General features: G+C 48.6%; 3 protein-coding genes across 5 annotated transcripts in view; 2 read left to right on the forward strand and 1 right to left on the reverse strand.

Moving 5' to 3' along the window:
- Positions 1-1300, forward strand: part of cideb (cell death inducing DFFA like effector b) — a 4550-nt gene extending 3250 nt beyond the window's left edge. The window contains exon 5 of the mRNA XM_041236941.1: positions 544-1300. Within this exon, the coding sequence (XP_041092875.1) occupies positions 544-682 (139 nt within the window). The 3' untranslated portion in view covers positions 683-1300. The remainder of the gene's footprint in view (positions 1-543) is intronic.
- An 878-nt stretch (positions 1301-2178) lies between these two features.
- On the reverse strand, positions 2179-4371 carry LOC121305307 (protein phosphatase 1 regulatory subunit 3E-like). The gene is made up of 3 exons (XM_041236914.1): positions 3804-4371; positions 3608-3713; positions 2179-3110 (listed from the first exon to the last, which is right to left on the reverse strand). The coding sequence occupies exons 1-3, from the start codon at positions 4061-4063 to the stop codon at positions 2595-2597; spliced, it is 882 nt and encodes a 293-aa protein (XP_041092848.1). The 5' UTR covers positions 4064-4371; the 3' UTR covers positions 2179-2594.
- A 2961-nt stretch (positions 4372-7332) lies between these two features.
- LOC121305301 (dehydrogenase/reductase SDR family member 1-like) lies at positions 7333-11366 on the forward strand. Of its 3 annotated transcripts, XM_041236896.1 has the most exons (8): positions 7333-7574; positions 7753-7896; positions 8215-8294; positions 8396-8528; positions 10144-10287; positions 10368-10437; positions 10590-10670; positions 10868-11366. In XM_041236896.1, exons 1-8 carry the CDS (start codon positions 7428-7430, stop codon positions 11002-11004), a joined length of 936 nt encoding a protein of 311 aa, XP_041092830.1. In that variant the 5' UTR covers positions 7333-7427; the 3' UTR covers positions 11005-11366. The 3 variants fall into 3 exon arrangements, with proteins under 3 accessions (XP_041092830.1, XP_041092832.1, XP_041092831.1); XM_041236898.1 differs by lacking the exon at positions 10144-10287; XM_041236897.1 differs by lacking the exon at positions 7753-7896 and having other exon boundaries at positions 7334-7574.
- Positions 11367-13034: the final 1668 nt, after the last annotated feature.

Genomic DNA, 13034 nt, shown 5'->3' on the forward strand with positions numbered 1-13034 from the left:
AGTGGGGACAGGGAGGGAGGCCTCGGAGCTCCCTTCCCTAAAGGGATGGAGGGGACGGAGGCCACCTCCCTGCAGGGGATGGAGGACTCGCACCTCCTCCTTTCGCCTCGCACCTACGGGACCTCCCTCGGAACGTGCCCTCGGACCTCGCCCACCTAGGGACCTCCGTGCAGGGAGAGAGGGAAGCGTGGAGGCACGAAGGAGGGAGGGAGGGAGGGAGCGGAGCGTGGAGGTGGAGGGAGGGAGGGAGCGGAGCGTGGAGGTGGAGGGAGGGAGCGGTGCGTGGAGGTGGAGGGAGGGAGGGAGCGGAGCGTGGAGGGAGGGAGGGAGCGTGGAGGTGGAGGGAGGGAGCGGTGCGTGGAGGTGGAGGGAGGGAGGGAGTGGTGCGTGGAGGTGGAGGGAGGGAGGAAGCGGAGCGTGGAGGTGGAGGGAGGGAGGGAGCGGAGCGTGGAGGTGGAGGGAGGGAGCGGTGCATGGAGGTGGAGGGTAGGTTTTCTGTCAGGTGTAATGAACTCTCTGTTTCTTTCTCTCTCTTTGTTCCAGGGAGCTCCTCCGTCTCTCCTCCACTCTCCTCTTCGCTCTGGGGAAGATCCTCCTCTCCTCAGCCTCCTTAATCCGAAACACCATTGAGGGAGCCGACCACTGGCAGCGCCCCGCGAGGGAGGCAGAGTGCTGGGACTGAGAGCAGCGGGACTGGGAGGGGCTTGGAGGGACTGGGAGGGGCTTAATGTGAATTTGGGAGGGGCTAAAATTGACATTAGAGGGAGTAATAGGCAGAGGGAGGGGCTACAGTGAACTTGGGAGGGACTTATAACGGACTAGGAGGGGCTAAATGACAATAGAATACAAATCAAAACACAAGCCTGGTACCTTCAAGAAAAACATTGTGACATTCCAAAAGAGAGCAAGAGAGAGAGAGGGGAGGAGAGGAGAGAGGGGAGATGAGAGAGGGGGAGAGGAGAGAGGGAGAGAGGGAAGGAGAGACACCCGACGCACCACAGATTTATTTACAGAGTAAATGATCAATGTGTAAATTACACTGTCTGATAATATAACACACTTTGTCATAATTACATGTAAACAGAAAAATCCATGCAAAATTATTTTATCTAGTAAAAGTTCTGTGTTGATTTAGCGCATCAAAGAAAAAAAGTTTAATAATATATATAATTCTGACAGCATTGCAGCAGATTGTGACATCATTAACTACGTAGTGAATGACATCACAAACGCAACGTTCCATTTCAGCTGAACCTTTCTGCTTTGTAATAGATTTTACAAATAAAAAACACAGCTCAGATTTCAAGTTTTCGTTTTAATTTTTCCCTGAATGGATTACACAGATTGGTAAATAGAAAAAGGGAACCCTAGCGACATTTAAGGAGATTTGAAGCTTTTTTTTCTGACTCTGCACTTGCCTGCGTGACACCCCCAGGCCGACACAGGGTTAAATGCATTTCCGTTTGCTCCAGCCTTGCGTTCACAGAGTGTCTGTGTCACCCCGGGGGGGTTAACCGCCCCCCCCCCCCCTTCAGCAACCAATCAGCTGCCTCCACTGTCAGACTTTCAGACAGCGATCCACCTCTCTCTCTGTCTCCCTGTCCACCTCTCTCTCTGTCTCCCTGTCCACCTCTCTCTCTGTCTCCCTGTCCACCTCTCTCTCTGTCTCCCTGTCTATCTCTACCTCTGTCTCCCTGTCCACCTCTCTCTCTGTCTCCCTGTCCACCTCTACCTCTTGTCTCCCTGTCCACCTCTCTCTCTGTCTCCCTGTCCACCTCTCTCTCTGTCTCCCTGTCCACCTCTCTCTCTGTCTCCCTGTCCACCTCTCTCTCTGTCTCCCTGTCTATCTCTACCTCTGTCTCCCTGTCCACCTCTCTCTCTGTCTCCCTGTCCACCTCTACCTTTGTCTCCCTGTCCACCTCTCTCTCTGTCTCCCTGTCCACCTCTCTCTCTGTCTCCCTGTCCACCTCTCTCTCTGTCTCCCTGTCCACCTCTACCTTTGTCTCCCTGTCCACCTCTCTCTCTGTCTCCCTGTCCACCTCTATCTCTGTCTCCCTGGGAGTTGCAGTTGTTTTGCAATGCCCTCTGGGAGTTGCAGTTGTTTTGCAGTGCACTCTGGGAGTTGCAGTTGTTTTGCAATGCACCCTGGGAGTTGCAGTTGTTTTGCAATGCACTCTGGGAACTGCAGTTGTTTTGCAATGCACTCTGGGAGTTGCAGTTGTTTTGCAATGCACTCTGGGAGTTGCAGTCTATGCTCTGCCTTGACGTAAATCTGGCAGCCGTTGCTGGGACAACAAAGTAACAATTAGAAAGTCACATAAATGCAGCTGAGAATTTGGAAAGGAAAGGGGCAGACAGTGCTGCTTAAATATTTGAAATTGAGAAGTGGCGAGACTCGGTACCGACGAGGACCGGCCCATTTCAAGCACTGCTACTGGTCCAGGAAGCGAAGCAGTGGCAAAAGACTTCCTGCGAAGGCAAGACAAGCAAACGGAGAACTCGATATAGTACCCAGGTGGCCTGGCGTTTCCCTCTCAGAATTACACATCTGACAGTCAATGGAAGTAAGGGGCAGGCAGGGTTTTTTTTTTGAGCTATATAAAATGAATCCAGGCGCTGTTTTCATCTCTCAGCATGGAGTCAGAGGGCAGCAGCGTGGTCCGCCAGCGCACTGCGTAGTTAACCCCTTCATTGCTGTCCCAGTATTCCTGCCCCAGGACTCTGTAACACAGAGCAAACTCCAGGCTGGGGAGCTGCTCGGGGCGTCCCGTTGTGAGATAGGGGGGATCCCGGGGGGGCAGGGGAAGCCGAAAGTGGAAACGGTCCATCCCCACAGAATCCCCAATCCCGAACCCGAAGCTATCCCGGCTCGGCGGGAGATAGGAAGCCTGGATTTCAGAGCAGGTGGACCAGTTGTCTGAGGAATATCGGACCGTGACCTCCTTCTGGAAAGCCAGGTTCATAACGCGAGCCAGGCCGGAAACACAGAGGCTTTCCACCCGCACCGATTCCAGACAAATCCGCCGCTCCCGAACCAGGGAATGGAATTCCGGGCGAGAGACCGGGTCGGAAAACTGAGGTTCGGCAAAGCAGGACTGGGAGGGAAGATGCTGGGATAAGGAAATTAATGCGTTAGTGGAGTGAACGTTTCAATCTGCATAGTTTTATATATTATACAGCAACACTAAACACAATTCAGACAGCCCCCCCTGAGCTTCAATCTGCATAGTTTTATATATTATACAGCAACACTAAACACGATTCAGACAGCCCCCCTGAGCTTCAATCTGCATAGTTTTATATATTATACAGCAACACCAAACACGATTCAGACAGCCCCCCCTGAGCTTCAATCTGCATAGTTTTATATATTATACAGCAACACCAAACACGATTCAGACAGCCCCCCTGAGCTTCAATCTGCATAGTTTTATATATTATACAGCAACACTAAACACAATTCAGACAGCCCCCCTGAGCTTCAATCTGCATAGTTTTATATATTATACAGCAACACCAAACACGATTCAGACAGCCCCCCTGAGCTTCAATCTGCATAGTTTATATATTATACCTTTATATTTATAAGTATGGATAAAGCTTTTACCTGAGAAGGCCATCTCATTGGTTCTTTGCTGGCAGTGGGTGTGTCCCCCGATGGCCAATCAGAGCCTTCCTTTTCACTGTCACTGTCTGGGTCATGTGACTGTTGGCTGTATAGAAGAGCGACATTCCCATTATTACAATTCTGAGCTGCAGTACCCGGCTCTGCCTGCAGACAGAGGGGTGGCGCTGTTTCTCACCTGTAGTGGATGACTGATGTCAGCTCCAGCCCCAGCCAATCAGCGAAGCGCACTCTCTTCCTGGTGTCCGGGCTGTGCCAGCGCCTGATTGGCTCCTTCTGGTAGTGGGCGGGGGCAGAGCGAGCCCGTCGCCTTGGAGACACCGGAGGGGGCGTGGCCAGGGAGTCGCGACCTCGGCTCCTCTCTGACAAGCCTGCCGCGCAGGTCAAAGGCCGCGGGATCCTGGAGCGAAGCCTGGGGCTGTCCGTGTGTCCGTCCATCTGACTGTCCCTCAGCGTGCACCTGTATGTGTGCGTCTGTCTGTCTCTCTGTGTGTGTGCGTGTGCCTGTCTGTTTTTCTGTGTGTGTCTGTCTCTGTGTGTCTGTGTGTCGCTCTCTCTCTGTACTCTTCCTCTGTCACTCTCTCATTCCCTCCTTATCTCTACACAGCATGTCTTCCTTCTCAGCAACATGTAAACAAAACTCTGTCTTTTCCTCAGTCTCTCACAGATCGATTCAACGAGCCAATCTATGTCAAGCTGTATGTCTCTCTCTCTCTCTCTCTCTCTCTCTCTCTCTCTCTCTCTCTCTCTCTCTCTCTCTCTCTCTCTCTCTCTCTCTCTCTCTCTCTCCCTCTCTATCTATCAATGTAACAAGTTAATTTCAGGGAGTTCTTCAACGGATTCTATACCTCTCCCTCTCCCGAAAAGCGGAGGTTTTTCTGAATCTTTCTCTCTTGGAAGGGTTTCAGTTTGACTTAGGGAGAGGGAGACAGAGCGACGAGCGAGAGCGACAGACAGAGACACCGAAAGAGGTAGCTAACCGGGAGAAAACGGCTTGGAAAGCGAAGAAAGAGAGATCACGAAAAGCGGTAGTGACTTTATTTAAGATCTAGGTCTGTCTCTGAGAGGAGTTCTTCTCTATCTCTGACTCGGTTTGAGGAGAAGAGACGAGAGAGGACAAGGAGAGGGAGGCGGAGGTAGACAGAGCACACAGAGGAGAGAGGAGACAGGTGGCAGAGCGAGAGACTCTCCTCCCTCCTCCTCTCTCTCTCTCTGTCTCTCTCTCTCTCTCTCTCTCTCTGTGTCTCTCTCTTTCTTATCTCTCTCTGTCTCTCTCTCTCGCTCTCTCTCTGTCTCTGTCCCTCTCTCCCTCTCTCTCAATTCAATTCAAAGGTTCTTTACTGGCGTGACAGACATCAGCTGTTTTGCCAAAGCAATTATAATACATATCATATGAGAAATAACAACAAAAACAATAACAGTGATAATAGTTATGATGGTAATAGTAATACTAACAAGAACAGTAATAATAATGGATGGTAACACAAGAGATAGAGAAGGAATCTCCCTGTGTGTGCCTCTCCCAGAAGGACTGCCACTTTTTCTGGGTCAATCAATTGTGTCCAGTGTGTTTGGGAAATCATAATTAAGAAATGTGTCCAGTGCTTTCTCTCTCCCTCTCCCTCTCTCTCTCTCCCAATCAGTTTGAATTGGCATAAGACTTTGCATGAGTTCTCTCAGTTTAATTCAATAAGCTTTGCATGACAGGAAGAAGCAAGTTTTGCCAAAACAACAAACAGTCACATTGTAGAAACAGACACCTCTCTCTCTCTCTCTCTCTGTCTCTCAGCCTCTCTTCTCTCTCTTCTCTCTCTCTCTCCTCTCTCCCCTCCCTCCCCCTCCCCTCTCCCTCCCTCTCTCCCCCCCCCCCACAGAAAGAGTTGAGAAAGGAGGTCGATGAGACCTCTCCCTCCCTCCGTCCCTCTCCTCTTCTTCTATGTCTGTGCTCTTTCCTCTCTCTCTCTCCCTCTTCCCTTCTCTTTCTCTCCCTCTCCCCCTCACAGGATCACCTAGTCCCACTTCTCACTCTCCCTCTGGGGAGTTGAGAGGGGCTTGACAAAATATGCAATCTCAGTCTCCCTGTCCCTATCCCTCGTCCCCCTCATTCTACCCCGCTCAATCTCCCTGTATTAGGTCCCTCTCAGGGGGGAAGTGTAGAGTTCCCCTCACGACTAGAAGGGGCGGAGGCGAGGAGACATGAGGGAGGGACTTGTAGAGCGTGCGGAGCAGAGAGAGAGGGAGAGCCTCCCTCTCCCTCTCTCTCTCCTCAAGTCACTTCAGTTGAATACAACTAAGTAGCTCTGAATGCCCTCTCCTGCGCTGGCAGTCTCAACGCTGGACAGGCTTCCTCAGTCCTTTCAAATCACGTGACAGCGCGACCTTCCACCCCGCCTGCTCTCCGTGTATAGAGAGGGTGGGCTTGGCTGGCAGAGGTCACAAGGCCGCACTGTCACATGATTTGAGTGACATAAGGAAAGCTGTTTGCCTCTATTAAAGGAGACGAGCTTTATAATTCTCTCTGGTTTCTCTGATATGATACGAATGCACCAGCTTGACATCGTTTTGCACAGATGGTTTGAGCCAGTCTGACCAGACTTTGACACAAACGACTCACATCTGTCCTCTGTCAGTCCCCAAAATCGTTATCCTGTTTTAAAAGCTGATATACATCTAGCAAGAGGGCTTGAAATGACTCTCTCTAGTGCAGGGCTTCTCAACCCAGTTCCCGGGACCCCTCTGCTGTGGCTACTGGTTTTCATTCAAACCGAATCTCAGTCACTGAACCAGACCCTTCATTGAACTGATCATCTGCTTAATTAGACCTTTCCACTTGTTTTCAGCTCTTGAACAGTTTGCATATTTCAAGTTAGCTGTAACATTTGACAAATAACTTGAACTGCAGCTGTTTTTGCGATATTTATGTATGCGTTTTAATTATATATATATATATATATATGAACTGCACCAAATTTGTTTCATTTTTGTTGCAAGTAAAAAACTACGTACAGGAGCACGATTTGAAGTAACATTCGTTTCCCAGTCATTGAACATCCCTGGTGCTGAATTGTTGAATTCGTGTGTGAACTCTAAGCAGGGTCCAGCAGTTGAAGGGTCACTCTAAAGTGAGATTTACGAGACGACCATTGGACAAAGTGGTGAAAGAGGGTCTACCTTAATAATAATAATAATAATAATAATAATAATAATAATATCCGTTAATAACACGTCTTTCATCAGACTGTGTTAAAGATCGTAAAAGGGATCTACAGGGAGAGAATGTCTGACTAACACCTTCGTGTTATTTTCTGCTAAAATTGGTTTCCAGTTTGTTTGTTTTGTGTTTTTTAGTGTATTTTTTTTTTTTTTTTTTTTTTCAAAGTTTTGACTCATTTTTTTAAACTTTTAAACTGCATTCCACTGCCTCCGAACATGGCTTCCTATGTACTGGCAATGGACCTCTCGGAACTACATTTCCCATCGTCCTCCCTGCTCAACTGTGTAACGGAAACGGATTTGCCAGCGAGCAGGAGGATGATGGGAAATGTAGTCCTGAGAGGTCCAATGCAGGTACATGGGAAGCCATCTTGAGGCAGTGGAATGCAATTTAACAGTTGTTTAAACAGTATTACACGTAACATTTCTCAGTTTAACATGATAATAATAATAATAATAATAATAATAATAATAAAAGAAAAGATGTAATATCACTGTACAATCACTAAAACAGTTGAAAATATAGAAAGACTGAATGAACACTGGGGTCTGGTAGCAGCTATCAAATCGCGGTCTCCTGCCCTCTCACATGGGGGCGCTGTCGGGCTGGGTGTGCGTGGTGACTGGAGCGTCTCGCGGGATTGGGAAAGGCATCGCTCTGCAGCTGGGACAGGCGGGAGCCACAGTCTACATTACTGGGAGGAACAGGGCGACCCTGGGAGAGACAGCTGGGGAGGTGAGGATGGGGAAGGGAGCCTGATAATCGTGTGTATGTGTGTCTGTGTGTGTTGTCCATGGTTACAGTATTCAGTATGCAGTGTGTGTCTCTCTGTGTGTGTGTGTTGTCCATGGTTACAGTATTCAGTCAGTATTGTGTGTCAGCGATTAGACCGGCTTCATTACCTGCACTCCAGGTGGAGGCTAGAGGCGGGACTTGCGTGCCAGTGACCTGTGATTCGTCAAAGGATGATGATATCAGGAATCTGTTTGAGCGAATCGGGAGAGAGCAGAGAGGAAGGCTGGATATCCTGGTGAACAACGCGTATGGAGGAGTACAGGTGGGAGGGAGAGGGAGATAGTACTCTTCCTCTTCACCCTCTAGAGAGAGAGGGGGGAGAGAGAGGGGGAGAGAGAGAGAGAGAGAGAGAGAGAGAGAGAGAGAGCGGAGAGAGAGAGAGAGAGAGAGAGAGGGAGAGGGAGAAAGAAGAGAGGGAAGGGCAATAATATAAATAGAAGGGAGGAGGGGCTAGGTAGGGGGAATAAGAGAGGGCATGACCCTGACAGTAAAGGTTAGGAGAGGAGAGCGGGAGGGAATGGTGCCTTATTATTATTGTTGTTATTATTATTATTATTATTCTTATTATTATTATTTTCAGACTTACTTTGATAACTTGGGGAAGACATTTTGGGAGATGCCCCCCTCAGTTTGGGACGACATGAACAATGTGGGACTGAGGTGAGGAGATCAGTGACATCATCAACACGGCTCCCAACCGTCACACATTATCAGTGATATCATCAACACAGCATGGTTGCAGTTCTCCCTCCCTCCTGCAGGGGTCACTATATCTGCTCGGTGTACGCCGCTCGGATGATGGTTCCAGCGGGGCGGGGCCTGATTGTCATCATTTCCTCGACGGGCAGACTCCAGTACGACTTCAATGTACCCTATGGAGTGGGGAAAGCAGCAGTGAGTCCCCAACTGTCACACATTATCAGTGACCATTCACTCAACACAGCTCCCAACCGTCACACATTATCAGTGACCATTCACTCAACACAGCTCCCAACCGTCACACATTATCAGTGACCATTCACTCAACACAGCTCCCAACCGTCACACATTATCAGTGACATCATCAACACAGCTCCCAACCGTCACACATTATCAGTGACCATTCACTCAACACAGCTGCCAACCGTCACACATTATCAGTGACCATTCACTCAACACAGCTCCCAACCGTCACACATTATCAGTGACCATTCACTCAACACAGCTCCCAACCGTCACACATTATCAGTGACCATTCACTCAACACAGCTGCCAACCGTCACACATTATCAGTGACCATTCACTCAACATAGCTCCCAACCGTCACACATTATCAGTGACCATTCACTCCACACAGTTCCCAACCGTCACACATTATCAGTGACCATTCACTCAACACAGCTCCCAACCGTCACACATTATCAGTGACCATTCACTCAACACAGCTCCCAACCGTCACACATTATCAGTGACCATTCACTCAACACAGCTCCCAACCGTCACACATTATCAGTGACCATTCACTCAACACAGCTCCCAATCGTCACACATTATCAGTGACCTTTCACTAACTGTGCTGTGCCCAGACTGTGCTGTGCTGTGTTTCTGTACCCAGACTGTGCTGTGCTGTGCTTTGTTACTGTGCTGTACCCTGACTGTGCTGTGCTGTTTCTGTGCTGTGTCCTGACTGTGCTGTGCCCTGACTGTTGCTGTGCTGTGTTGCTGTGCTGTGCCCTGACTGTGCTGTGCCCTGACTGTTCTGTGCTGTGCTGACTGTGCTGTGCTGTGCTGTGCTGTGCTGTGTTGCTGTGCTGTGCTGTGTTGCTGTGCTGTGCCCTGACTGTTCTGTGCTGCGTCCTGACTGTGCTGTGTTGCTGTGCTGTGCCCTGACTGTGCTGTGCTGCATCCTGACTGTGCTGTGTTGCTGTGCTGTGTCCTGACTGTGCTGTGCTGTGTTGCTGTGCTGTTTCCTGACTGTGCTGTGTCCTGACTGTTCTGTGCTGTGTCCTGACTGTGCTGTGCTGTGTTGCTGTGCTGTGTCCTGACTGTGCTGTGTCCTGACTGTTCTGTGCTGTGTCCTCACTGTGTTGTGTTGCTGTGCTGTGCCCTGACTGTGCTGTGCTGTGTTGCTGTGCTGTATCCTGACTGTGCTGTGCCCTGACTGTTCTGTGCTGTGTCCTGACTGTGCTGTGCTGTGTTGCTGTGCTGTGTCCTGACTGTGCTGTGTTGCTGTGCTGTGCCCTGACTGTGCTGTGCTGTGTCCTGACTGTGCTGTGTCCTGACTGTGCTGTGCCCTGACTGTGCTGTGTTGCTGTGCTGTGTCCTGACTGTGCTGTGCTGTGTTGCTGTGCTGTGCCCTGACTGCGCTGTGCCCTGACTGTTCTGTGTTGTGTCCTGACTGTGCTGTGTTGCTGTGCTGTGCCCTGACTGTTCTGTGTTGTGTCCTGACTGTGCTGTGTTGCTGTGCTGTGCCCTGACTGTTCTGTGTTGTGTCCTGACTGTGCTGTGTTGCTGTGCTGTGCCCCTGCAGTGTGACCGCCTGGCCTGTGATGGGGCTGTGGAGCTCCAGGGTGCGGGCGTGGCCATGGTGTCTCTGTGGCCGGGGGCAGTGCGCACTGAGACCGTCCTGGAGAACGTGCTGAGCAGAGACCCGGGTTCAAAGGCAGAGGAGGAGGTGTGTGTGTGTGTGTGTGTGTGTGTGTCTGTGTTGTTTTTATTGAATTCATTTCACGTTGGTGTTGTTTTTCTTGTCAGATCTGGGGGGTGTTTGAAGCTGCTGAAACTCCAGAGCTGAGTGGGAAGTGCATTGTAGCTCTGACTGCAGGTGAGAGGGGAGATGAGGAGAGTGTCACTGCCTGTGTGTGTGTGTGGACACTGATGAAGGTCATGGTAATTCTACTCCTTTCAAACTTGGTACTTTTTCATTGAAATTATTATTATTATTATTATTATTTTTATTTTATTTTTTTCTTTTAGACAAGAAGCTGATGTCACTGAGCGGGAAGGTTCTGTTGACCTGTGACCTCAGCAGGCGTTACAATCTCCGAGACCTTGACGGTACGAGAAAGATCAGGCGAGACGGCAGTGACACTGAGGGGCCACTAGATGGAGCCCCAATCCATTCTCAGCCAATACTGTTCATAGTTTGCTATAGAAGTGCTGCATTATCAAAGTGTCTTATATCAGTTAATGTGTCTGGTTGACTCTGTGTGTCTCTCTCTTCTCTCTCTCCCTCTCCCTTCTCGCTCTCTCAGGTCGTGAGGTTCTAGACTCCACCTCTCTCCGGTTCCTCCTCTCTGGGGTCCCGGGACTCTCCTGGCTCTCCTCCTTCATCCCCTCGTTCCTCCGTCTGCCCAAATTTATCCTGACGCTCAGAGCCAGCAAGTTCTGAACCAGTCTGCACGGAACACTGAACACGGCACCCGGAACCGGAACACTGAGCCTAGAACACAGCCTCTCGCTGGGGGTGCAACAGATAATCAGCGTGTTGATATATTGATCATCTGTACTTAAATTTCCAGAGCTTCGATCACACATTTTGGTGAATTGACGCATCAAACTAGAACCCAGTTTAAAGTCTCCTGTTGCTGGTTTGCATTCAAACCTGGAGTGTGTGTGTGTGTGAGACAGTGTGCTTCTTTTAGTGTGTGTGTGTGTGTGTGAGAGAGTGCGCTAGATTACCCCGTTGCTAGGATACCCTTTAGGCCTCTACTGTCGCTGTGGACAAGTCAAATCAGACGTAGGCAAACTATATTCACAAAAGAAGTAAATTTTAATCCCCGTTTGTGTTGTTTTGGTTTTTTTTTTTTTTTTTTTTGTTTTTTTTGTTTTTTTGTAGATAAATTATTGATTGAATGGAGATGGGGGTGACCTGGCGGGTAAAGTCGAAAACAAAGGTTCGCAGTCAAAAACTTGTAGTACAACAAAAAGCAGAGGTAGGCCAGAATTCTGTACAGCTGGACAGCAGACCATTATAGCCAGGAGCACTTAACAGAGAAATAAACTTGCCTTACCTTAAATATCTAATACAACAAATAGTTTGAACAGCATGTTGTTTTTCGTTGACTAGATCTGGTTGAGCTTTTTTTATGTTCTAAATCTTTTACATTTCTGTAAACGGCCGTGCTTATTGAGGCGCTGGAGTTCACAAAAAAATAAAAGGACGTAACCTTTGAACCTTGTGTCTCTCCTGTGTTTCGCATTGGAAACTTGGAACACAGGCTGAAATAAGAGATCCCAGAAATTTTCCATGCGCACAGATTATTTCTCTCAAATTTTGCGCAGGGCTTTGTTGACATCCCTGTTAGTGAGCATTCCTCCTTTGCCAAGATCATCCACCCACCTGACAGGTGTGGCATATCAAGAAGCTGATTAAACAGCGTGATCGTTACACAGGTGCCCCTTGTGCTAGGGACAGTAAAAGGCCACTCTGAAATGTGCAGCTTTGTCACACAACACAATGCCGCAGGGGTCTCAGGTTTTGAGGGAGCGTGCGATTTGCATGCTGGCTGCAGGAATGTCCGCAGAGCTGTTTCCATTGAACTGAATGTTCATTTCTCTACCATCAGCCGTGGCGGGAAAATCTCTCTCTTAATCCAGGTCGTCGGGAGTCAAGAAAGGACCAACGAAGTGACACAATGGCATAACCTCAAAGGTGAGTACGTCGTGTGTGTAAACACATAATTTTAAAATAACATTGTGTAAAAAAAAGTTTTGATACGTTATCCAATCGTACGAATCTTAATGGTCCGTAGCAGGGGGTTTTATTTTTGTTGCAAAAAATACTGACATGGGGGGGGGGGGGGGTCAAAGGGGGGGGGGGGGGGTAAAAACACTGGCGGGGTGGCAATCCTAGCTGATATCCCATCACACCTTTCTTCTCATAGCATTGCTAGGAGTTCTCATAGCATAGCAGAGTTTGTTTTCATGTGCATTTCTCTACAGAGCTATCTGCGCTATGCTTCAGCGAGAGAGGTCTAAAAATAATTGGCTCTTCTAAATTGGGAGCAAATAATTAAAAAAAACAAAAACAAATAAATAATGGCAAATCTGACATGAAATATGACTGGAGTGCTAATGATGTTTCATAAAATATATGCGTTATGTTCGTATCTGTTTTAAATTGTCTCGATAATTAAATTTCTGGTCACAGATAGCGCAATGACACACGCACACAGTGACCATCAGCTCCGTTGCTATGGAGACATTGAAAGGGGATGGTGATGTCATAGGTGGGGTTGCCATGGCGGCAGGGCCCCCAGGGGGGGAGGGAAGCAGCTTTAAACACACAGGTGACAGTTTTGCGAATTCTCACAGCAGACAAGAATTTTATTATTATTATTAATAGGGTTTTTTTTTTTAGTATTATTGTTAAATAATAGATCATACAAAACATAATAATATTATGAATAATAATATTAT

This window comes from Polyodon spathula, chromosome 42 (assembly GCF_017654505.1).
Source record: "Polyodon spathula isolate WHYD16114869_AA chromosome 42, ASM1765450v1, whole genome shotgun sequence".
Classification (NCBI taxonomy): Eukaryota; Metazoa; Chordata; class Actinopteri; order Acipenseriformes; family Polyodontidae; genus Polyodon; species Polyodon spathula.